This window comes from Pinus tabuliformis, chromosome Q, assembly GCF_031772625.1.
Source record: "Pinus tabuliformis cultivar Carrire ecotype Pingquan chromosome Q, CPIR1, whole genome shotgun sequence".
Classification (NCBI taxonomy): domain Eukaryota; kingdom Viridiplantae; phylum Streptophyta; class Pinopsida; order Pinales; family Pinaceae; genus Pinus; species Pinus tabuliformis.
Window position 1 is genome coordinate 1293835787 of NC_142296.1, and position 25949 is coordinate 1293861735.

A 25949-nucleotide genomic window follows, 5' to 3' on the forward strand; every position below is an offset into this window, starting at 1 on the left:
CAACACTGCAAGAGAGATATTGCTTCAGAGTTTGACATGACTGATATGGGACTGATGCATTACTTTCGGGGTTGGAGGTTTGGTGGGAGGATGGGCATATCTTCATTGGCCAGGGCAGGTATGCAAGTGATATCTTCAAGAGATTCTATAGGGAGGGTTGCAGGCCTATGGCTACTCCTGTGATCACCAATTGGAAGAAGTTGCATGCTTCAAATTCTAAGTTGGTGAACCCCACCTTGTATCATCAGTTGATTGGTTCTTTGATGTATTTGGTAAACATTAGGCCAAATATTTGTTTCACAGTCAACACGTTGAGTTAGTTTATGATGGAGCCCAGAAGAGTGCATTGGGTGGCTACGAAACATGTATTGGGGTACCTATAGGGCACAATCGACTATGGTTTATATTATGTCTGGGGAGATGGAGTCAGATCAAGTGGTTGCATGGACTCAAATTGGGATGGCAGTGCTAGTGATAGGAAGAGTACTTCTAGGTGTTGTTTCTCGTTGGGCTCAGCAGTGGTGTCATGTTTCAGCAGGAAACAAAGGTCAGTGGTATTGAGCAGCACAGAGGCAAAGAATATGGAAGCTAGTCAGGCAAGTTGCAAGGCACTTTGGCTTCGCAAGATGTTATTTGGTTTATTTGGTTAGAGGTTGAGACCAACTACAATATACTGTGATAATCATAGTTGTATTAAACTCTTCGAGAATCCATTATTTCATGACTAGTCAAAGCATATTGGAATTGGATACCACTTCATCAGAGATTAGGTTCAGGGGGTAGATGTGAAGCTTGAGTATATATCCACTGATGCATAGGTAGCAGACATTCTCACCAAGTCATTGCCAAGGGGCAAGAATGTATTCTTCAGAGACATGATGGGAGTGTTGAAAATGGTACCAAGGAGGTGTTTCCTATGCATTTCTCCTTTTGGCCTAGGGAGACACATTAATCACCTTTTGTCTAAGTGATATTATGAGTTTATTAATATCAAGGGGCTAAAGTACTTTTTATGTGGAGATGTACTAGGTACTTTAAGTTATTAAAGTCATATGTATTTTAAAAGTAAATTTATGTGAAAAAGTACTAAGTACACTTTATATTATTAAAGTGAATTTTATATTCTAAAAGTGACTTTATGAGGAAAAAGTGACCATGGTACTAAAACATTAAAAAGTACTAGGGAGGCTCATTAATAGAAGGGGGACCACATTAAAAAGGGGGTCAAGAGGAAATGATCTCCATCCTTGATCTAATGAGCTGAGATTTAATCTCAGCCATTAGATCTAAGGGTTAGGGTTCTCATCTTATTGAGAAGACAAAAAAGGAGAAAAAGGAGGTTAGAGCTTATTATTCTCATGAGAGCTATTGAGGAGAGGAGTAAGGAGAAAGGAGGAGAGCTTGAAGAAATTCTACAGCAAAGAGCTAGGAAGGAGACCATATTTCGATTCTCTTGGAGGTTACGTCTAAGTTAAGGAGGGAGTTCGAAGTATAAGAGGACAGTCACAGTCAACCTTAATACACAGGTCGAGGGCCTCTTTAGAGGCAAGTTCAGTCACAGTTCGAGTGGTAAGATTCCTGACAACATGTTTTACTGGCAGCGAAATTCTGGGCACCCTCAGCGAAAATCTCAGGCTTGTACAACAAGATTTTTGGGCTTGTTTCCTGAGCAGAGTTCAAGTATTTTCAACTTGTTAGTTCAACGTTTTGTGAAGGGAGGAGTCCCTGCTTCTTAAGGCTCATTTTCTGTTGAGAAATCTTTAGATTCAAGGAAGATAAAAGTGATTGTACAGTGGTTAATTCCTGCCAAGAAGAAGCTAATAAGAAGCTGTGTTTTTTGCTGGAGGAGGCAGACTGTGGGTACAAATATCAGTCCAAAAATTCAGTGCAAAAGGACCTCTCAGATGCTTCAAAAAGGAAAGAGATAAGTAGAATCTCTTGTTGCATATTGTGTTGTAAGAATTATTTCTAAACAAACAAGAAAATCCTTCTCCAGCACTGGCTTTCCCCTCTGTGGGGTTTTTCCAGGGTCAAGTTGACCAAAAACAAGTGTATGAAATTCATGTGTGTGTTCATTTTTGATAGCTTGGGAGGTACTCCAAGATCTAGGGTTTAGGGTTTGGAGGTTGGAGCGCCAAAATAAGGCATTGTGGGTTTGGAACCCAAGGTGTAGGCTTTGCACCCAAGCATGTGGGTGTGAAACCACGAGAAGTTTTGGACACGTGATGATTTTAGGGGATAAAGGATCCCGAGAGCAATCGAGAGCATAAAAAATCTCTCAAATCTGAGGTCTAGAACTTGATATATGAATTTTTTATTGTAGCTGTGGGTTAATGTGGCACCTAAAGGAGGTCGGCTTGATGTTTTGGAGTGCCAAAAGTTATGTTTTGACACCACATGAGTTAGTATAACTAGGAATGACGTTGGAGGTCATTCCCCGCCATCCAAGTGCATCCATTCATAGAGAATACATCTTTGAGGCAGCCACAGCTAGAGGACAAGGCTAGATGTGGTGGTTAAGGGCTAGTTTGGGGTCTCTTATGTGTCTTGCAGGTCCGAGTTGAGCAGCAGAGGCAACCACAACCTTTAAGGGTAGATTGAGTGGTGTTTGGGCAAGTTTTTGGGTGAGTCTTCCTTCCTACAGCAGGCTGTAGCCCTACCTGTGAGCTACAGACAGGCCACAGGCCTAATCATCCTTGGATAGAGGGTCGAAAGGCTAAGGTGCTAATTCGGAAAGGGCCTCAGAAGATTCAAGGTGATTAGGAGCTTGGTTGAGGGCTGGAAATAGCCCAGAACAACAGAAAAGGCTAGGCAGATTCATTTGGAGGGAGGCTGCAGTCAAAAAAAAGATCTCAGAGGTAGAAAGAGGGTTGTAGCAGCTTGCCAACAAGCCCTAACCAGAGCACAAGGCTTGCAGCAGTAACACCAGTCCTTGGGAATGCAGGTATGTGATGTATATTGATGTATTTGTGTTGAATTGGATGAGGTCCTAGTGTGGACAGAGGTATTGGACACCTTGTGGAGTGTTGGAGGGCAGCGAGAAAGGGTCCAAAGCAACCCTAGAACAATAGACTTGGACAACTGTGAGTTGGGTGAAGTGTGGGTAGGCTAAGTAGCTCCTTGGTGGACAAAGGAGGCTACTAGAAGAGGCAGTTTGGAGCTCAAGGTTTGGCCAGTCAGAGGAGCAGTTTGTGACAGCCCATGTTCATTGCTGGAGAAGAGACTTGCAGCAGTGATAGGTGGCAACCCTCCTGCCCTATGTTAGCCTTCATATAATAGCAGTGAAAGGCTATAGTGGGAAGAATACCCTGTGTAGTTGAGGAGTAGCAGTGGGTAGAGGCGTTGTTCACAAATGAAGTTGTTAACAACTCAACAAGATTCTCGATGTGTTGATGGGTTGATGGACAAACGATCAACATGAGAGCAGATTGAATAGTCGAGTTTCAGTGGCCAGATGGACTTGGAGCATTGATAGAGGTAGGTGTTGCAGATTGGGAAGCGAAGGACCTGTAGGGGTACAGGATATGACAAAGAAGTTGTGATCGTGCACTACATCAACTAGACCGTCAAATTATCTTGTATTTGTATTCTTGTACCATAGCATATTTGAGGGCCATTATCCTTGGTATGCAAGCCCTAGACTGTTGTATTATTCAGTTGGATTAATATAACGAAGATTGGGTTGTTGTACAATATTGTGTAAAATGATGTGTATATTTTGTGCACTAGTAGATTTACTGCTATTTATATTATGTTGTGCAAAGTAACTTCGTTGTGATTCTTGGTTTGGTAGCATCAGTGATCTAAGATTCTACCCTAGACACCAGGATCGTGGAAGAACAACATGGTATCAGAGCGTGTTTGAGCTACTTTGAGGGACAGTGTTCAAAGTGTGCACAATGAAGTACAACTTAAGAGGGAGTTGTTCACAATGTAAGTGAAGGGCTCTCTACAATGTCGAAGTTGCAGGTTGGTCTCCGGTATGAGGACAGGTTGGAAGAGCTATCCAACTATAGTCCATGGAAGGAAAGGATCAAATTGGTCTTGCAGATCAACATGATCTGGGAGTTCGCCGAGAAAGAAGTCAAGAAGCCAACCGACCCTAAGGAGCTGGAATTTTACGAGGAATTGGATACGAATGCGAGATTGATCATCCTAGATGGTGTGAAGGACTCCCTAATACCTCATTTGTCCAGGAAGAACACTGCACATGAGATGTGGATGGCTCTTTAGAATTTGTTCTAGAATAAGAACGAGAACTGGGTACTGGTATTAGAGGATGAATTAAAGTCCACCAAGATGATGCAGCGTGAAGGAGTGACTTCGTATATGTCTAAGGTCAAAGATGAGCTCGTTCTCATCAGTGTGACTATTTCATATTCTGATATGGTGAGGATTGCTTTGAAAGGGTTCACCGAGGAATGGAAGCCCTTCATCAAGGGGATCATTGCCGAAGAGAAGTTGCCAGACTAGAGTAGGATGTGGAATGACTTCATCATTCAGGAAGAGTTTGAGACGAGGATCTTGATCCGAAGAAGGCTTCAGATGATGACGTGGCACTTGCAACACGCATGAAGGTAAAGCAAAAGGACTCGAGTAAAATCAAGTGTTTCAACTATGATGAGATGGATAATTTTTCGTTGAGATGTCCGATGAAGAAGAAGATGGGAGATGACAAGAAGAAGAAAGGAAAGTAGGTCACTGGTACTGCCACTTCTGTTGAGATAAATGCTCTCACCAGGAGGTTGGAGGATGAGGACTTTGCTTTGATCTCTCATTTCTTGTAGGGTACCATCGATGAGGCTGTATGGTACATGGATAGTGGAGCGTCGAAACATATGATAATGTCACAGGAGGTATTCGAGACTCTCGCTGAGTGGGACTCGAAGTTGCACATGGTGTTGGGCGACAATTGTCAAAAGGAGATCCGAGGATTGGGAGTTGTGCCATTTAGGATGGAGTCAGGACAGGTGATGCGAGTCCAAGATGTACTATTTGTACTAGGACTCAGATATAGCATGATATCTGTCTCAACTTTCGAGCATAACGGGTTTGATGTCTTGTTCCAGAGTGGGAAAGCAAGACTCAGGTCCAGAGAATCTAGCTCTGCAGGTGTTGCGACTGGAGTTAGAAAGCGTGGTCTATACAGGTTGACGGGTAAGCCTTGGATCACGGGAAGAAGATGCAGGAGGACCAGGTGTAGGTTCCAGAGAAGCAAGTGCAGGTGCAAGTTTCAGAGGGGCAGATACAAGGTCTAGAGAAGAAAGTCCAGGTTCCAGAGGCTCAAAGGGAGTCGAGTTCTAGAGGGAGCTGGGAGGTTTAGAGGGAGATTTTGCAGCCCAAGAAGAGCGCATGGTCAGTGGGGAGAAAGGGTGCTTCTATAGCTACCAAGAAGGAATAATGAAGGGATTGGAAAATGATATAGGAGAAGAAGAAGCAAGAAGCTTCCAATGACAACGACGCTTCCGAGAGAGGTGTAGTTCATGCTACAGAGATTGTTGCAGTTGTGAGTGCTAGGAGTTGGGTGAGTGTTGCGAGCAATGATGATGATGACGAGTTATTTCTTAGTCTTGGAAGCACCTCCCTCGCTAAGAGGGAGTGTTGATTTTTGATAGCTTGGGAGGTACTCCAAGCCCTAGGGTTTAGGGTTTGGAGGTTGGAGCGCCACAATAAGGCATTGTGGGCTTGGAACCCAAGGTGTGGGCTTTGCACCCAAGCATGTGGGTGTGAAACCATGAGGAGTTTTGGACATGTGATGATTTGAGGTGATAGAGGATCCCAAGAGCAACTGGGAGCATCGAAAATCACTCAAATCCGAGGTCTAGAACTTGAGATATGAATTTTTTATTGTATTTATGGGTTAATGTGGCACCTAAAGGAGGTTGGCTTGATGTTTTGGAGTGCCACAAGTTATGTTTTGACACCACATGAGTTAGTATGAATAGGAGTGATGTTGGAGGTCATTCCTCACCATCCAAGTGCATCCATTCATAAAGAATACATCTCTGAGGCAACCACAACTAGAGGACAAGGCTAGACGTGGATGTTATGTGTCTTGCAGGTCCGAGTTGAGCAGCAGAGGAAGCCTCAACCTTTAAGGGCAGATTGAGTGGTGTATGCGCAAGATTTTGGGTGAGTCTTCCTTCCTACAGCAGGCCGTAGCCCTGGCTGTGAGCTACAGGCAGGCCATAGTCCTAATCAATGTTGGATAGAGGGCTGAAAGGCTAAGATGCTGGTTCAGACATGGCTGCAAAAGATTTAGGGTGATTAGGAGCTTGGTTGAGGGCTGGAAATATCCCAGAGCAACAAAAAAGAGTGGGAAAATTCATTTGGAGGGAGGCCATAGTCAAAATAGAGATCTAGGAGGTAAAAAGATGGTTGTAGCAACTTGCCAACAAGCCCTAACCAAAGCACTAGGCTTGCAGTAGTAACACCAGTCCTTGGGAATGCATGTATGTGATGTATATTGATGTATTTGTGTTGAATTGGATGCTAAGGATGAGGTCCTAGTGTGGACAAAGGTATTGAACAACTTGTGGATTGTTGGAGGGTAGCGAGAAAGGGTCCAAAGCAGCCCTAGAACAACAGACTTGGACAACTGTGAGTTGGGTGAAGTGTGGGTAGCCTATGTAGCTCCTTGGTGGATAAAGGAGGCTACTAGAAGAGGCAGTTTGGAGCTCCAAGTTTGGCCAGCCAGAGGAGCAGGTTGTGACAGCCCATGTTCATTGTTGGAGAAGAGACTTGCAGCAATGATAGGTGACAACCCTCTTGCCCTATGTTACCCTTCATATAGTAGCAAGAGAAGGCTATAGTGGGAAGAAGACCCTATGTAGCTAAGGAGTTGCAGTGGGAAGAGGGTGTTCTTCACAAACGAAGTTGTGAACAACTCAACAGGAGTCTCGATGTGTTGATGTATTGATGCATAAACAATCAACGTGAGAGCATATTGGATAGCCGAGTTTCAGTGGCTAGATGGACCTGGAGCATTGATAGAAGCAGGTGCTACAGATTGGGAAGCGAAGGACCCACAGGTGTACAGGATATGACAAAGAAGTTCTGATCGTGCACTACATCAGCTAGACCGTCAGATTATCTTGTATTTGTATTTTTGTACCATTGGATATTTAAGGGCCATTATCCTTGGTACACGAGCCCTAGAATATTGTATTATTCAGTTGGATTAATATAATGAAGACTAGGTTATTGTATAATATTGTGTAAAAGGTTGTGTATATTTTGTGCACTAGTAGATTTACTTTTGCTTATATTCCGCTGTGCAAAGTAGCTTCGTTGTGGTTCTTGGTTTGGTGGTGTCAGTGATCTAAGATTCTATCCTAAACACCAGGATCATGGAAGAACAACAATGTGTGCTTGTTATTCTCTTGTATTAGTTGTGCAAAGCAAATGGTAGAGTAGCTCTTTGTTTTCATGTAAACGTTATTCTGAAATAAAATATCAATCATAGGTTTTATGATGGTTTTGGGCATTAAGCCATGCAAAACATGAAAACTAGGTTGGGCTACACACTCCTATAATTTTCTACACATTAGGACCTGGGGTTTTATCTTTTTGAAAACTAGCCAACATCGCCTTCAATTCATCCTGAGACACCTCTTCCATTAGTTTTATGTTTTCTTCAACATCCACAAATCTTGGAAAGAATTGAGCCACTCTAACAACTTCTACAATATTAACCCCCTCAAGTTCCTTGAAGAGGTTTTGGAAATGTTCGCTACCAAGAATGGCAAGGCCTTCAAACTTTGAGATCACACGACCATCCTGATCCTCCATATTCCAAATTGTGTTAATCATCTTCCTGCCTTTTGCATAGGCATGAAAGAACTTGGTATTCTTCCAACTAGATTGCTCTACTTTTTAATCGCCAAGTAGCTTCCTTAGCAGCCAAAATCTCCTTCCTTCTAGCTTCAATTCTGCTTAGCTCCTCTCTGGACTCCTGAGAGCCAAAACCCTCTTCCATGGAATCTGAAATGGCCAATATTTTATTTTCAATCTTAGCCAGGTCTTCCTCCTCCCTTCTATGCTTATTTGCAACCCACTTCATAGTCAAATTCTTGATATGATCAGATTGGCCTTGAATTGACTGACAAGAAAGATACCATACTGAGCATCAAATACATGTTGATTATCTCTGAGCAGTGAAATGAAACCCTCTTCTTTTATCCAGCTTGAATTCATTTTGAAGGGATTGGCAAGCTTATAATTTTTCCCTTTCAATTCTAACAAGACAGGAGAGTGATTAGATTCACCTCTTGAGCCTACCCATTGACAAAGAAAATTAAACCTATGCACCAAAGGTTCTACCACTAAAAACCTATCCAATCTTTTTTCCACACGCCCTTCACAAAAATGATGGTTTCTCCATGTGGGCTTTAACTTTATAGGTTCTAGATCAATCAAATTCTTTGCAACAATTTTGTGTGAAAAAATAATCTGAAGAGGATATATTTTGGCCCGAGGACCCCATGTTCGGCTGCTCCCAGAGAGTAATTTAAGTCACCTCCAAGAATCAAATTCTCTTCCTCCAAAAAAGACTTACCAAAGAAATCATTCCAAAAGGACACTAACTCCTCATTCGGCCCATAGAGATTGATAAAGGTGAATGTTGTGTCCAATTCTGCTGAAAAACCCACCAAACCCAAGCTAGAGGCAATACTCCAAGTGTTAAGAGCCTGAATCTTTCAGGAGTCCCAACTCAGAGCTAGTCCAGTCAATATACCACGAACATCCAAAGGAATGAATTTCCATGAACAAAAGAAAGACTCAAGAAGTTTAGAGATACAATCTTCCTCACCAAAAGTTTTCGAAGGCAGAGAATATCGGGATTCTCCACATGAACCAATCTCTTTAAAGCAAGTTTTTTGGGATTACTTGCCAACCCTCGACAATTGAAAGATAGAACTTTCATTGGGTAACCCCTTGCTAGGATATCATTGCTCTAAGTGCCCCATCTATGGAAGTTTTCTTTTCCGCAACCATCTCCTCATGAGCTTTTGATTTTGCTAAAGAAATGTGAGATTTTCTTCCCCTACCCTTATGGACAAAGATGAAACTGTTAACTGACCAAGTCCTCCATGAAAACCCTCAAAAACCGTAAGGACTTGTCTCGACCTCAAATTGTAAAGAAATTCGCCCTCTTCCAAATCACATGTGCATCCCGAAGAGGTAGATGCTATTGATGAAGAGTACCCCGACATACTAACAAATATAGGACAAGAGACTTGCACAAGAGAATGAGAAGTGACTGGCTTCTAAGGACCCAACAAATCCTTGTCTAAAGTAGAATCACCCCAATCTTTCCCTAACTCTGAAAATGAGCTTACAAGTAAAGTAATAGGGGGAAGGGAAACAGAGTAACCATGTACCGAAGTGCCCACACTAGTCTAGAATTTAGATAACCGATGCCATATGATCAAGCCCTATAGAGACATCCACCAAAAGATTCTTTAGAGAGGCCACCATGGTACTCGACTTAGCGGCCCCAAACTACACCAAATTCTCTACCCCTGTCGAAGCCTCCTTTTGCATATTTGCATCAACTTCCTGTGCCCCTTCTACAATCTTTTGTTTGTTGAAGGCCTTCGCAGAAATAGAGGGTTTTTTGAATGGAAAACTACAGTTGTTTACCGGATAACCATACTTGTGGCATCTCCTACACCTAAATGGAATCCCTTCATAATCCAGCACATGTAATTTGACCGTCCCTTTTCCAATATTCATGGTCTCATGCAACTTCTCTCGAAGGTCCAAACTAACAAGGACCCTTGCCACAATCATGTCTTTGGTATCTTTGAAGGAGAAATCCTTATCCAAATAACAACCCAAACTATTTCCCAAGTTTTTAACATTGTTTGTTCCACATGTGCCATGACAACCCAGGAAAATGAACCCATACTGATACCACATCTAGTCTCTCCCTGCTAGCATCAAAAAGAGGAGACCAAACTTGAAGATGACAGAAGTGGAATCAATTGACCATACCTCTTTTGCAATTGTTTCAACCTCCTCATGGGTTTTGAAATTCATCTGAATCTAGCCCTTGGCCAACAAAAAAATCTCCGGAGCATCATTAACCAATGGATTGATCTTTTCATCCCTCCAATCCTCAAGTGTCTTTAAACAAAACTTTCATCCTCTAGCCCTACCCACCAAGGATTTTTCCGCATACTCCACTGCCTGAGCCATCTCCACATCATCTCCCAAACAAAGCTTGTAAGGAGCAAGGGTTTTGTCACTTTTCAAGACGCGGTTCTTCTTCCTTTTTGGAACAGACCCCGGGCCATTCAAACAAGGAAAATGTAGATCTCCAACCTCCACCTGCCTAAATTCATTCTCATTCCCCGACTTAATAACCTCTTGAGCTGTTGAAACCTGAATATTTCCTACACCAGCAGTAGGAAGCTCTGCACCATATTGAAAAGCTTCAAAGAACTGACCCAAAACCATCGAAAAGGCTCTTGTACCTGAGGAAACCATCACTCGAAAGAAAAGGGAATCCTAGATCTAGAAGCCCCATCAAAAAGGAACCCTATAAACCAAGAAGATTGTCGCCAGAGATCGGTGGGTCTGTGGGTGTAAAACCCCACACATTAACTACATGAGAGGAACTACCTTCAAGAGGGGGAAAAGGATTTACCTGATAAAGCACAAGAAAAACACCAGACACATGGCAGGGGAAATGAAGGAATCTCCTACATGCAACCGATTCTCTGTCATAGAGAACCCTACAAAGAAATAAGTTAATAGTAAATTATTAATAAGATTAATTGCAAATATTCCTAATGATGCTTGTTTATAAAAACTTCTCAAGAATGGATTAGAGCTCTGCGAAATCCATCTCTCAATGGCTAAGGTTTCCCTAGCCACCACTGTTGACCCCTATTCCGCTATTGAATTGTGCTTGTGTTTGTTGCCACTGTTGCTGCCTGAGTTCCCCTCGGCTTCTTGCTCATAGCTTGGCCTCCCTGTTTGTCCTTCCAATTTGGTTCATAACTGCACTAGCTAATTATAAGATAATAACTATAATTTTTTGTTAAAATTCTAAAAAAATGTTTCATAAATACAAAGAAATGCTTGTTGAAATCCTTTGGTTTTTGAAATTTTTGCGTCGTGAGGTCAACAAATTTGACGAGAGCTCCAACAAAGCCCAAGATCCAATTGTCAAACAATTAAGTCACAAAAAAAGACATTTCCTACATTTGGTCCTACCCAACAAGGATTTTTTTGCATACTCCACCCCCTGAGCTATCTCCGCATCATCTCCCAAACAAAGCTTGTAAGGAGCAGGGGTTTTGTCACTTTCCAAGACACGATTCTTCTTCCTTTTTGGAATAGACCCTGTTGAGAAATCAATGCTAGTAGGATTAGGGTTAGATTTCTCTTTCTTGAAAATTACTTGTGAATTATGTTGGGCTCTTTTACTTATTTGTTATATTATCTTTCATCAAGCAAGTACCAAATTATGTGTGCATGAAGATCACAAAAACACAAGACACGAGATGTAGGCACTCTGCCGGGGTTGGAAAACCCAGTCAAAATCTCTTCCTTCAATAGTTTTCCTTGAGACTCTTCAATGTAGACAAAGACCTCCTCCACACCAAGCCAGCCTCTCCTTCTTCGATCCAACATTCGACCTAGCAGTAGCATTTCGACCCTAGCAACTTCGACTTGGCAGTTTCCAGCATCAGCAACAACTTCAACTTGGTAGCCTCCAGCATCAGCAGCAGCTTCGACTTGGCAACTTCCGACATCAGCAACAACTTCGACTTGGCAGCTTCCGACATCAACAACAACTTCAATTTGGCAGCTTTTGGCATCAACAGCAGCTTCGACTTTGACATGGAGACTTCAATCTTCTAAACTAGCCCACACGAGAGAGAGAGAGAGAGAAAGACCAAAACTTCGATTTTCTTCTTCCCTTCCTCCTAGACCAAACTCACACTCCTTTTAGATTCTTGCTTCAACTTCGCACTTTTTCCCACCTTCTAGCTTCCAGCTCCCAGATATCGAACTATGTGTGAGAGAGTGAGATCCTCAAATGAAGTCGAACTGCCTTGTATACATAGCCTTTCAATGAGGTCAAATTGCCTTCCTTGAGGCCGACTTGGTGTGGAGGTTACATAATTCATTTTTGACTCAAAAATAATTCTTTTTACATCCTTCGAAAGCCCCAGAAGGGCCTCATAAAATTTACAATGACTCTAATGACTCTTTATCAATCCTAGGAGTCCAAAATGGGGACTTTGACTAATAAAAGGATGACCCGAGCATGAAACCCATGCTTTAATAAGTCATTGTAACAATAATAAAAATTCTTTTGACAAATATATTTTATGAAGACTGAACCTAGTTGCATTTTTTCAACACCCCCTCTTAACTAGGGAGGTATTCATATGGAAGATCTCAAACTATATGAACTATGAAGAGTTTAGGCACCACAATGCCATGGATTAGATTCCTCACCGGCAATCTATCCAAGGTCTCTCAACAGTTTAGGCACTGTAATGCCACAGACTAGATTCCTGAACATGGCAATCTATCCAAGTGGGACTAAGATGGACTAAAGCTTTTAGCCTCTCTAGGTACCATCAGGCTTACTTACTAACCATCAACCCAGGGATCTAGGTGTGTATCCGAGGTCAGAGCTCCATGACCAACGCCACCCTCCCTACTTCGGGAACTAGACATCAACACAAAGTGCCGACCAGATGTCCTCCCAGGTAATGTCTCACTCACAAAGCCTCAACTTCCAGATTATCACAATCGGTAACAAATCCTCCCCGATCAAGTAGATCGGAAACAAATCTCTCCAAACTGTTCGACAATACTAAGTATGTAAAAACATGCTATCAAACTTCCGAGAGATTTACCTATACAAACACAACCCCAACCCGCAACAAAATTTCAAATGTACATAAATAGATACAAACCTTCGGGGTCTTCCAGACAACTTGATGTTGCTTCTCAGCTTTCCACAGTAGGACTTAGAGCTTTCCAAATGAATCTTGGCAGAAGATTCCTCAACCATATAGCTTCCTTTCCTACTTCTCATGCAACAACAAATCGATCCGACTTTTCTCATCTCAGAAGCCCTTCAAAATACATTCTCCAATTTCTTGTCTCACTCATGGCCTTCACTAAAACTTACGGTTGTTAGTCCTAGTCCAGTGCATGACACATGAAGTAGAAAACCATATCCATCACTCCCTCTTAATCTGGGAGGATCTAATATACTCAAGCTCCCTTTTAACCAAGGGAGATCAACTTTCATCCAAGCTCCCTCTCAACTTAGGGCGCTCAACTTCTTTTCTACGACATCGGAAATCTTTCATTTCTTCCATCCTTATGGTCAGAGTTATCATGAACACCATCATTCACATCATGCTTATCAAATCAACTTTACTTTACGAACATCTTCACCATCTTGAAGATTATGTACCTGCACAACTTAGATAGCAAGTACAACCAAATCTATAGAAGCATGAAGTTAACCATATCATAATCATATAATCGAAGCATTCAACTTTAGACATCAAAATGATCAAACTTAGTTACATACGAGAGACACATACACTTTAACTTCTTACTAAGTTTTTTTTTGTCATAAACCCTAGACTACTTCATCAACACTTTGAGCATTTCATAACAACTTTCATTACATCTAGGGTTTCAATGTCCCTTCTATAGGTATGACACCCTACTACAATTTATTGCAAACCCTAGAAACAATACAAACAAACATAGATCTACAAAGTATCTAACAACTTTCAGAATTCATATGTTAGACTTCCTACTAGGATTTCATACAAACCCTAGATTTCATACATGAGCTTTTAACAACCAAAACCAATCATAGCTCAATTCAAAGTAACAACATGACTAGCTTCCACTAGGGTTTGTTGCAAACCCTAGATTTTCTCAAACAATCAAACATCAGTCATAACTAGAACTCAGATTTCAACAATCTTACACAAATCTCAAATTATCACATAGTCATCATATATCAAAGATTACTAAGGTTTAGTTACAAAACCCTAGAATTTACAAACACTATCATCCTAGAGAATCAAACTTCGACTAGGGCTTAGTTCCAAACCCTAGGACCCATGACCATCAATAATTAGGTCAACTCATACATCTAGGATTCCATCATCATGCGCAGGCATACCATAACATGTGTCAGTCAAACCCAACTACAAAAATATCAATAAGAGTTAGACATATAAAAAACTTGATTAGACTAGGGTTTGATCGGACAAACACACATCCCAAGGATTTCATTTCTAAGACATTATAGGGTCTTGCTTATTCACCTTACCAAACCCTAAAGATTTAGGACTTCAATACAAGAATATTGCAAACCCTAAATTACCAATACTTCAAAGGTTTGGGATTTCAGACATCACCATTAAATCCTAAAAAGTTAGGGTTTCCATAACCATACCAAAACCCCAAAACAACTTCATCAAAACATCAAATATTTTCTCTAGACTTCAACCATAACCCTAAATAGGCTAGGGTCTCACACATAATCATCAACATACCCTTAAGTTAGGGTTTTTCACAATGAACCTTTCTAAGGTTTCACTAGAGTAATCAAAGATAAGAGGAGGGTAGATTTATCTAATGATGAATCACCCAATCAAGAATCTTTAAGATTCAAGAAGGCTAGACACAATGATGTTAGTAATAGTTTATCAAGAGTAAGCATGAAGAGAGCAAAAACTTATAGTTTAAGACATACCTTTATTTCTTAACAAACCTTGTAATTCCAATGCTTTGTCTTGTGAAGCCTTCTTCCATGTTCCTTGAGTATTCAACAAGTCTTTTCTAAACAAAACTATTTCTAGAAATGTGATTAGTATCTAATATAAACAAACTTAGATAAGTAAGGGAAACCAAATATAAAAGACAATACAAGGAGTAAGATACTTATCTTTGGAAGTTGGTAAGGGCTCCTTCCAAGCTTGAGGGATAGTAGAAGGATACGCAAGGGATAGAGTCCCTAAGAGTTCTTCGCAAATAAGTCTTTGACTTTGGGTCCTTCCATCATGTTCTTCTTTGGCAAAGTTTGCTTGATCCTTGTCCCTTCTTTCTTGGCTCTTTAGACTTCTTGATTTTTTTGTAGACTTCTTCACTTTTCCTTTTACTAGATCCAAGACTCTATTCTTTTCGGGGATGAGATCTATCCTCTTCTTCCAAGCATTGTAATTGAATGATTTTTCTGATTTGTTCTCTTCCTTTATTGTGTTAGACATTGTCTTTGAAGATAGTAAACTTCTTTCCTTATAAGATCTCCTTATATGATTCTTTAATTGTTAAAATTGGCAACTAGGGCCAAACTCCATGAGGATCACCTTATTCATGGCTGATAATATTTTATCTAGATTCCTCTCGTCGAGAGGTGTAGGATTGATCTAAAGATCATCCGATTCCGATAAATATTTATGGAGATATGAATTTATTTTGATTATGGACAAATTGTCAAAGTCGGCCAGCTACTTATGTAGGCTCAGAAGCCCAACAGACACATCTATTCATCATCAACGTTTGCATATAAATACAGGATGTCTCCTCCTCATTTGGACACACACTTCTCATCCATCTCTCTCTCTCTTCTGCGCAAAAAAGAGTCTCTCTCTCTTCTGCGCAGAAAAGAGTCTCTCTCTCTTCTGCGCAGAAAAGAGTCTCTCTCTCTCCTGTGCAAATAGGTCTCTCTCTCACACGTGGGAAGGAAGGATGCAGTTTTCTAAGGGTTTACAAACTGCAAATTGGAGCTTTGACCAGCGTTGACCAACATTCTCTCTCTCTTGACTACGCAGTAGGTGAAGCTGACTCTCCTTGGAAATCCGCAATTTTTGTCACAGGAATCGAGGTGATCTGACCTCCGATTTGGAAGATATTGACTGCCCTAGTTTAGCGCTGATGCTGCTGATGTCGATGATGCTGATGTCGATGATACTGATGCCGCTGATGCTGATGCTAATGCCGCTGATCTAGGGTTTGTTGTTGCTAATATAAATAAGATTTTTGTACTATTTCTCTTTGCTCAATTATTGAAGATAAAAGAAGATTTGATCAAAGGGTTTCCCCATATTGGGGTTTGTCCCTGGCTAGTCGCCACATCTTGTGTCTTGTCTTGGCTTGTTTTCTGTTGATCGTTTAATGTTTTATCTGCACTTTACTTATGTACATGTGATTGCTAATCTGTGGATAATAATAAGAAAGATAAGTAAACTGCTCTAAGCATAGAACATACCATAATTTAACATGGTATCGGAGCTGAGGTGAAGACAAAGCCCAAGCAAGAGCAAGAGCAATCACCGAAGAGAAGGTTGGCAACGCTATCAAAAAAAAAAACTATGGGGTCCTCAACTCCTCCCCGCCGAAGACAAGCTCCATGACAAGTCTGACTATCACGGATGGAAGATGTCTCTTGATCTGACTTTAGAAGATCAGGAAGTGTTGGACCATGTGAGAGGCAATATTGTTGAGCCTCCATCAAATGCATCCGCTGCTGCCAGGAACAAATGGAAATCCAGAGAAGTCAAAGCAAAGAAGATCATCCGGGACTCTATCGACAAGCGCTTGGTGGCCTATGTTTCTGAGCTAAACACCTCCAAGGAAATCTATGATAGATTGGTGAGTTTATTTAAAGTTAATGATGCAAATCAAGTTCTGTTTCTTAGAAATAAGCTAAAGGAAAATTAAGAAGGGCAAAGATGAAAGTATGCAAGCATATTTCTTAAGAATCACCGAGATCAAGAACGATCTCCTATCTATTGGGGAAGTAATTCCTGACAGGGAAATGGCACTCACAACTCTTGGAGGACCACCATCTGAATGGTATATATTCAGGACTACTCTTCTCAACAATAATGTAATTCCCGGATTTGAGGAATTAATGGCAAGATGCATTCAAGAAGAAGCAAGGATGGAAGAACAGGAAATGCCCACACTTAAAGATCATCCCGCTACCTTTTCTTCTCATGCTAAAAGAAGAAACAATTCCGAGGCTAAATCCAAAGGAAAGGCTAGAATATGAAATATCTCGTGAAAGGTGTAGGCAATGTCTCTCTTAAATTGAATCAAGGTAATACAATCCACCTACAGGATGTATTATATATACCTGATCTCAAAAAGAACCTAGTGTCCATTTCGGCAATGGAAGACAAAGGCTACAAGCTGGCTTTCAGCGATGGCAAGGTACATGTATGAAAAAATAATATTAAAGATGCCTTCACTCTTGGGTTTCTAGTTGATTCATTATATCAGGCCGGAGGAAGTCCGCTAGGTGTCATGTCTTGTGACACATCTCAAGCCTTGATCGAGAATCAAACCGAAAAGAAGATCAAGATCTTAAGGACTAATAATGGGACTGAATATGAATCTAATGAGTTTCATGACTTTTGTAAAGAGGTTGGCATTAAGAGGGAGACTACTACACCATACACTCCTTAATGGAATGGTGTGGCGGAAAGGAAGAACCATACGATTGTGGAAGTTGTCCGTGCTATGCTTCATGATCAAAGACTTCCAAAGTTTCTATGGGACGAAGCTGCAAACACTGCCGTATATGTACAAAACTGATGCCCCCATCAAGCATTGGGTTCCAAAACTCCTGAAGAAATGTTCACCGGTAAGAAACCTAATGTATCTCATTTTAGAATTTTTGGACGCCCTGTATATTTTCATGTGCCGAATGAGAAAAGGAATAAATTGGGTGCATCTGGAAAGGAAGGAATCTTCGTGGGCTATAGTGAAAATACTAAGGGCTATAGAATCTATGTAGCCTGTCAAAGGGAAGTCGTGATTAGTCATGATGTCACCTTTGACGAAGATATGGCTCTTAGCAAGGTGAACAATCTTCCTACAGTGAGGAGCTCTCAAGAAGTTGACACCAGGAAACCGAAAGAAAAAGATGATGAAACAATGCCCGATGTGGAAGAACCCATGGATCCTATTGATCCTCCTCCACCTGAGCCTTCCTCTTCTAGGAAGAGGGCTTCATGGCTTAGGGGAACACTTGATGATGCTAAAGGACATGCTGCACCCCCAGGAATCTTCCGTGAAAGTAAGAAACCAAACAGGTATCAAGGATACCTGACCATCATGAGCACGATCATTCAAAATGAGCCTTCATCATTCTCAGATGCCATCAAGCATCAAGTATGGAAGGATGCTATGACCAAAGAATATGAGTCTATTATGAAGAATGATGTCTGGGAAGTGGTTCCTAGACCTCTGGACAAGACAATTGTCACCTCTAAATGGCTTTACAAGATAAAGCATGCAGTTGATGGAAGTACGGAAAAGTATAAGGCTCGTTTTGTCGCTCGTGGCTTCTCCCAGAAGGAAGGTATAGACTATGACGAGATATTTGCACCTGTTGCCAGATATACCACCATCCGCTCGATCATAGCCCTTGCGGCTTCACAAGGATGGAAACTACATCAGATGGATGTTAAGACCGCATTCTTGCATGGTTCAATCAAAGAAGAGGTCTATGTGGAGCAACCCAAAGGATTTGAGATTTATGATCAAAAATCTCATGTGTGCAGGTTGAAGAAGGCCCTCTATGGGCTGAAGCAAGCACCCCAGCATGGTATGAGAGGATCGATAGCTACTTGATGAAGCTGGGATTCACTAGGAGTGAAGCCGATCCCAACCTTTACTTTAAGGTTGAAGATGACAAACCTCTCATACTGGTGTTGTATGTTGACGACCTCTTTCTAACAAGTGCAAACCCTCTCATTCACAAATGTAAGAGGGAGTTGGCTTCTAAATTTGAAATGAAGGACCTAGGACTGATGCACTATTTCCTAGGACTTGAAGTTTGGTAGAAGCCAGGGGAAATTCTCCTATCTCAAGGAAAATATGTGGTGAAGATATTGGAAAGATTCGGTATGGTGGACTGCAAGCCTGTAACTACCCCGATGGAGCTTGACTTCACAAAGTTAAGCGGTAGTGCTGCTGGACCTATCTTACGAAATGCCACTGAGTATCGTCAATTCATCGAAGCATTGATGTTCTTAGTGAACTCCCGTCTAGATATATGCTTTGCAGTCAATACGTTAAGTCAACATATGGTTGAACCTCACCACATACATTGGATTGGTGCCAAGAATCTGTTGAGATATCTTCGTGGCACAATTACTTATGGGTTAAGATACACTGCCGGAGATGTGAGACTACTTGGATATACTGATGCTGATTTGGCAGCCAGTGCGGTGGACCATAAGAGCATTTCCGGGTGCTGTTTCTCCTTGAGATCTACTTCGATATCCTGGATGAGCAGGAAGCAGAAGTCAGTGGCTTTGAGCACCACCAAGGCAGAATATATTGCTCCTAGCATGGCCTCTTGTGAGGCAGTCTGGTTGCGAAATCTCTTCAGTGAGCTATTTGGATTTACATTGGATACCACCGTGATTCTATGTGACAACTAGAGCGGGATCCGTTTATCAGAAAATCTCGTATTTCATGATCGCTCCAAGCATATTGATATCAAGTACCACTATATTCGAGATATGGTGCAGCGAGGAGCAATAAGGCTCCAACATATCGGTACAGATGAACAGGTTGCTGACATTCTGACAAAGCCCCTAGGAAAGGTCAAATTCCTGACTTTCCGGGAACGACTTGGTGTCGTTCAGAGACCCTCTGATGAGGGTCAAGTATGATGTACTAAGCTCTGAGCTCCAGAGGGCGTGGGGTACTTCTTGGAGCGACCTATGACCACAGGGTGACTCATCATCCCCTATTGGTGCACTTTGTATAGGATAAAAGGTTCAACCTTCCCCTGTGACACCCCGTGGCGAATATGGAACAAGATGATTAGTTCTCCTGTGGGCCAGGATGATTCGTTCTCCGTGGCGACTATGGAACGGGATGATTAGTTCTCCTGTGGGCCTAGATGATGTGTTCTCCTGTGGGCCTAGACGATGACTTTCCGAGAACGACTTGGTGTCGTTCAGAGACCCTCTGATGAGGGTCAAGTATGATGTACTAAGCTCTGGGAGCTCCAAGGGGCGCAGGGTACTTCTTGGAGCGACATATGACCACAGGGTGACTCATCATCCCCTGTTGGTGCACTTTGTATAGGATAAAAGGTTCAACCTTCCCCTGTGACACCCCGTGGCGACTATGGAACAGGATGATTAGTTCTCCTGTGGGCCAGGATGATTCGTTCTCCGTGGCGACTATGGAACAGGATGATTAGTTCTCCTGTGGGCCTAGATGATGTGTTCTCCATGGCGATTGTGGAACAGGATGATTCGTTCTCCTGTAGGCCAGGATGATTAGTTCTCCATGGCATCCACTGGACAGGATGATTCGCTCTCCTGTGGACAAGATGGTTCACTCTCTTGTGGGACAGGATGATTCACTCTCCTATGGACAAGATGATTCGCTCTCTTGTGGGACAGGTTGATTCGCTCTCCTGTGGACAGGATGATTCGATCTCCTGTGGACATGAGAACTAATCATCCTATTCCAGCAACTTATGTAGGCTTAGAAGCCCAACAGACACATCGAATCAAGGTTCAACCTTCGCCTGTTTTGGCACAGGAATCGAGGTGATCTGACCTCCAGTTTGGAAGATATTGACCGCCCTAGTTTAGGGCTGATGCCAATGATGTTGATGCCGATGATGCTGATGCCGATGATACTGATGCCAATGATGTTGATGCCGCTGATGCTAATGCCGCTGATCTAGGGTTTGCTGCTGCTTATATAAATTAGATTTTTGTACTATTTCTCTCTGTTGAATTATTGAAGATAAAAGAAGTTTTGATCAAAAGGTTTCCCCATATTGGGGTTTGTCCCTGGCTAGCCGCCGCATATTGTGTCTCTTGTCTTGGCTTGTTTTCTGTTGATCGTTTAATGTTCTATCTGCACTTTACTTATGTACATGTGATTGCTAATCTGTGGATAATAATAAGAAAGATAAGTAAACTGCTCTAAGCATAGAACATACCATAATTTAACATTAATCAAATTCTTGAGGTTCCTTAGATTAATTTCAGGAGATCCTTAAACTGTCTTTTTCCTCCTTCACCTTAGCTCCATTCTCCAGTTTTAACGATGTTGATCTTAGGCCTCTAATAACTTTTGTTATCTCCCAATTTCATTGTATGAGAAGATAATTCCTTTGATAGAGTGTGAAGTTGTTTACTCTTTCTTGTCATATGCCTAAATGCTTTACTGTCAATAATCCATACATTATCATTATTAAGTGAACTGTAAGTGCAACCAAGAACCCTTGACTTTTGAATTTTTTGAATAAGTAGTAGAAGGTCTTCTTGATACAACTTCCTGCAATATTGAATCCCATTCTTATCATAAAGGGAGTAATCATTTCCTTCAAGCCAACTACGTGATCTTCAATTGTCTTCGACCTTAGCTCTGATACCATGTTGAGAAATCAATGTTAGTAGGATTAGGGTTAGATTTCTCTTTCCTGATAATTACTTGTGAATTATGTTGGCTTCTTTTACTTATTTGTTATATTATCTTTCATCAAGCAATTACCAAATTACATGTGCATGAAGATCACAAAAACACAAGACACAAGATGTAGGCACTCTATTAGGGAAAAACCTCTATCTAGGGGAAAACCCAGTCAAAATCTCTTCCTTCAATAGTTTTCCTTGAGACTCTTCAACCTAGACAAATACCTCCTCCACACTAAGCTAGCCTCTCCTTCTTCGATCCAACCTTCGACCTATCAGTAGCATTTTGACCCTAGCAACTTCGACTTGGTAGCTTTTGATATCAACAACAACTTCGACTTGGCAACTTCTGGCATCAGCAACAACTTCGACTTGGTAGCTTCCGGCATTAGTAGCATCTTCGACTTGGCAGCTTCCAACATCAACAACAACTTCGACTTGGCATCTTCTGACATCAGCAACAACTTCGATTTAGCAGCTTCCGACAGCAACAACAACTTCAATTTGGCAACGCCGACATCAGTAGCAACTTCAAATTTGACAAGGAGACTTCAATCTCCTAACCTAGCCCACACGTGAGAGAGAGACACACACCAAAACTTTAATTTTCGTTTTGCCTTCCTCCTAGACCAAACTCGCACTCCTTTTAGATTCTTCCTTCAACTTCATAGTTTTTCCCAGCTTCCAGATATCGAACTATGTGTTAGAGAGTGAGATCCTCAAATGAAGTCGAACTGCCTTGTATATATAGCCTTCCAATGAGCTCGAATTGCCTTCCTTGAGGCCGACTTGATCTTCTTGAGACCGATTTGGTGTGGAGGTTACATAATTCATTTTTGACTTAAAAATAATTTTTTTACATCGTTCAAAAGCCCAAGAAGGGTCTCATAAAATATGCAATGACTCTAATGACTCTTTACTAATCCTAGGAGTCCACAATGGAGACTCTAACTAATAAAAAGATGACCCAAGCATGAAACCTATGCTTTAATAAGTCATTGTAACAATAATAGAATTTTTTTCACAAATATATTTTATGAAGACCAAACCTAGTTACACTTTTTTCAACAAACCCCAAGCCATCCAAAGAAGGCAAATGTGGATCTCCAACCTCTATCCTAGCCTCTGCCTGCCTAAACTCATTCTCATTCCCCGACTTAACAACCTCCTGAGCCTTTGAAACCTAAATATTTCTTACTTCAGCAATAGGAAGCTCTGCACCATACTGACAAGCCTCAGAGAACTGACCCAAACCACCAGAAATACTTTTGTACTTGAGGAAACCACTCCTAACGAAAAACCACCATTGCTCGAAAGAAAAGGGCTTCCTAGGTCCGGAAGCCCCATCGAAAAGGAACCTTGTAAATCAAGAAGACTGTCACCAGAGATCGGTGGGTCCGTGGGTGTAAAACCCCACACATTGACCGCATGACATCTACCTTCAAGAGGGGGAAAATGATTTACCTAAGAAAGCACAGGCAAAACCCCTGGACACATGGCAGTAGAAATGAAGGAATCTCCTACATGCAATCGGTTCTCTTTGATAGAGACCATAGAGAACCCTCCAGAAGGAATAAGCTAATAGTAAATTATTAATAGTATTAATTGCAAATATTCCTAATGTTGCTTGTTTATAAAAACTTCTCAAGAATGGATTGGAGCTCTCGAAATCCATCTCTCGGCGGCTAGGGTTTCCCTAGCCACCACTGTTGACCCCTGTTCCACTGTTGAATTGTGCCTGCATTTGTTGCCGCTGCTGCTACCTGAGTTCGCCTTGGCTTCCTGCTCATAGCTTGGCCTCCCTGTCTTAGTCCTTCCAAGTCTGGTTCATAACTGCACTAACTAATTATAAGATAATAGCTATAATTTTTCATTAAAATTCTAAAAAAATGTGTTTCATAAATACAAAGAAATGCTTGTTGGAATCCTTCGGTTGTTGAATTTTCTATGCGCCGTGAGGTTAACAAATTTGATGGGAGCTCCAACAAAGCCCAAGATCCAGTTGTCAAACAGTTAAGTCACAAAAAAAGACATAGATACGTTGATATATATGAGCAACTAAGGAGCTGATTAGACGATCAGTCTATCTGATATACTGAGTCCAAAGCTAGCCTTTTAAGCTTGATAATGAATCCTTAATATATATCAAGTGGTGTCTCTAATTATCTTTGACAATGGCAGTAATGGGATATAAACTTTCTTCTAAACAAACCCATTTTTTGTTTAAACCAAGCTGAGGTCAAGCATGAGCTTCTTTGGGGCCAACCCATTTGCAACTAGGCGTCAACCTTTTGTGAACACTTTATTTCTACATGTACCATTGTTTATTGGGCATGCACACGTACACATATAAATAGAATCCAAACGATGGAATTTGATGAATTGACTATGTACTGCCAATATATGAATACTGTGACAGTTAATACTCTTCTGAAAGATTGATAATCTAGATTCTGTTATGAAGCGAACATATAGCAATGAGTAAAGAAGAATCTAAAAAGACTTCTGGATCTGTATACATTATTTTGTGTCTCCTTTTGTCATCATCTGGTAGAACTGTTGTTTGTGTCGCTATTCAAATTGATTTTGTTTAAACTTCTGACATGCACATGTTTGTTGAAACTCTACAATATGTATCTAAGGATAGAGAATTTATAAAAGAGATTCACGTGTCTCAAGTAAGTACTCTGGCATTGAGAAAAGGATTTTATGTGTTTTCTGTATGAATAATTTGCAGGCAGGTAAAGGAGATCAGGATAGTCTACTGGGTTTTGATCTACAGAGTGACGAGCATGGCCAAAAGTACATAGTTACATTCCCATACCAATGTTTTATTTAACTTTCAATAAGCCTTTGTAAAGGGAAGGTTTCTTTAGGACTCCTGCTTATTGTTATTACCTCAGTTGACAGAAAAAACGTCTTCATGGATTATAGTCTATTTGTCGGGTGAAGAAGGGGTAGAAATTGTCATGGAATACTAATGCTTCTGCTTGCAAAGTACATTATTGTTTAAAACTTTTCAGCATTGATCTGGATTCTGCAGGCATTTGAGTGTCCCAGCCAATGGAGAAGGTGCAGTGAAGGACTTAGGTAGCTCAAATGGTGCAGCACTGAAACCTCCAAAGCCTTCATCCCATTCTTGTATTCAAATGAATGGCAAAGAGGTTTTCCGTTTTGCAGTAAGCCGTGTTCCACAGGTTATTGAAGCAGCAATGGAAGAAGCTGGGATTTCAGGTTCACATTTTGACTGGTTGCTGCTTCATCAGGTTTTGTTCAAAATTTATGTGTTGCCAGAGCATTTTTACAAAAGCAATACATTTGTTTAATGTTTGATGAATTTATTTCTGCAGGCAAACCAGAGGATTATTAGTGTTGTAGCTGATAGGCTGCAGATTCAACCTGATAGGGTAATAACAAATTTAGCTGATTATGGTAACACAAGTGCTGCATCTATTCCTCTGGCACTTGATGAAGCTGTTCAGAGTGGAAGAGTTCAAAGTGGCCATGTTATTGCAACCAGAGGTTTTGGAGCTGGAGTTACATGGGGTTCAGCCATTGTGAGATGGGGTTGATTGAATACTGCTCACTTCAGGAATGGTAGACCAAGACAGCAGTGCTTGTCTGAAAAGATTTTACTGCCACGAGGAAAAGTTGATTGAGAAATCTAGTTCCTCCATGTATACCCATTGTTAATTCCTTCATTCTCGAGCAGTTCTTTCCAAGTTCAATTACAGCAGAACTTGGGTTCCTTTGTTGTTTTCCTTAATTTCCATTTCATATTTTATAATTGTATCTTTGTTACGATACAGTAATGCAAACAGAATGTTCCTGGCAGTGTGCTTGACTTGATGGACACTGTTTTTGAACATCAATTAATGAATTGGCTTTACTTCAAAGCCCAGTGTTACAATTCAATGATAATGCCTATGTACAGATAAAAATTAAAAGTTAAAAATGCCCATTTTTCTCTGGTTTTTGAGTGAGCTGGGTAGCCTATTTCATGTATTTAACAGAGGATTACCATTACAGGCTATGCAAAATGCCTTTGAGTGCTGATTTTGAAGATGCATTTCGTCTCATATTATATGGGTCTTTAACTGGTTATAGATGCTGCAGCACTTCTATGTCATTGGCACACAAGCTATGCAGTATTGAAGTAATTTATTCAGTTGATTTGTATGGTTGATATACTTCCCACATTTATAATAGATTTGTTCTTGTTTTATGCTCTCTTTCAGACAGTTTTTCACTTTGCAAAAGTGAAAATTCATCCAACTTCTGGGCAAAGTGTAAATGGGCTTTATTAATGGTCCTTTTTTGGGATTTTGGTTTTTTATCTATTTGAAAAACTCTTATATCTCTCAACTTTGAATTGGTTTTGGTGGTTCCTTTCCTGTTTCATACTGCCACACTAAAATTTATTATTGCTTTGTTAAAGCTATAAAGTTGAGTTCTACTAGTAGCTGCAGAGCTGAGTTGCAT

At 41.0% G+C, this 25949-nt stretch overlaps 1 protein-coding gene across 1 annotated transcript in view; it reads left to right on the forward strand.

Annotated features, from left to right (window-relative positions):
- LOC149224561 (beta-ketoacyl-[acyl-carrier-protein] synthase III B, chloroplastic-like) overlaps window positions 1–25511 on the forward strand; it is a 101157-nt gene extending 75646 nt beyond the window's left edge. The window contains exons 6-8 of the mRNA XM_089383575.1: window positions 24205–24269; window positions 24511–24733; window positions 24818–25511. Coding sequence (XP_089239701.1) covers window positions 24205–24269; window positions 24511–24733; window positions 24818–25039 — 510 coding nt within the window. The 3' untranslated portion in view covers window positions 25040–25511. The remainder of the gene's footprint in view (window positions 1–24204; window positions 24270–24510; window positions 24734–24817) is intronic.
- The last annotated feature ends 438 nt before the right edge of the window (window positions 25512–25949 follow it).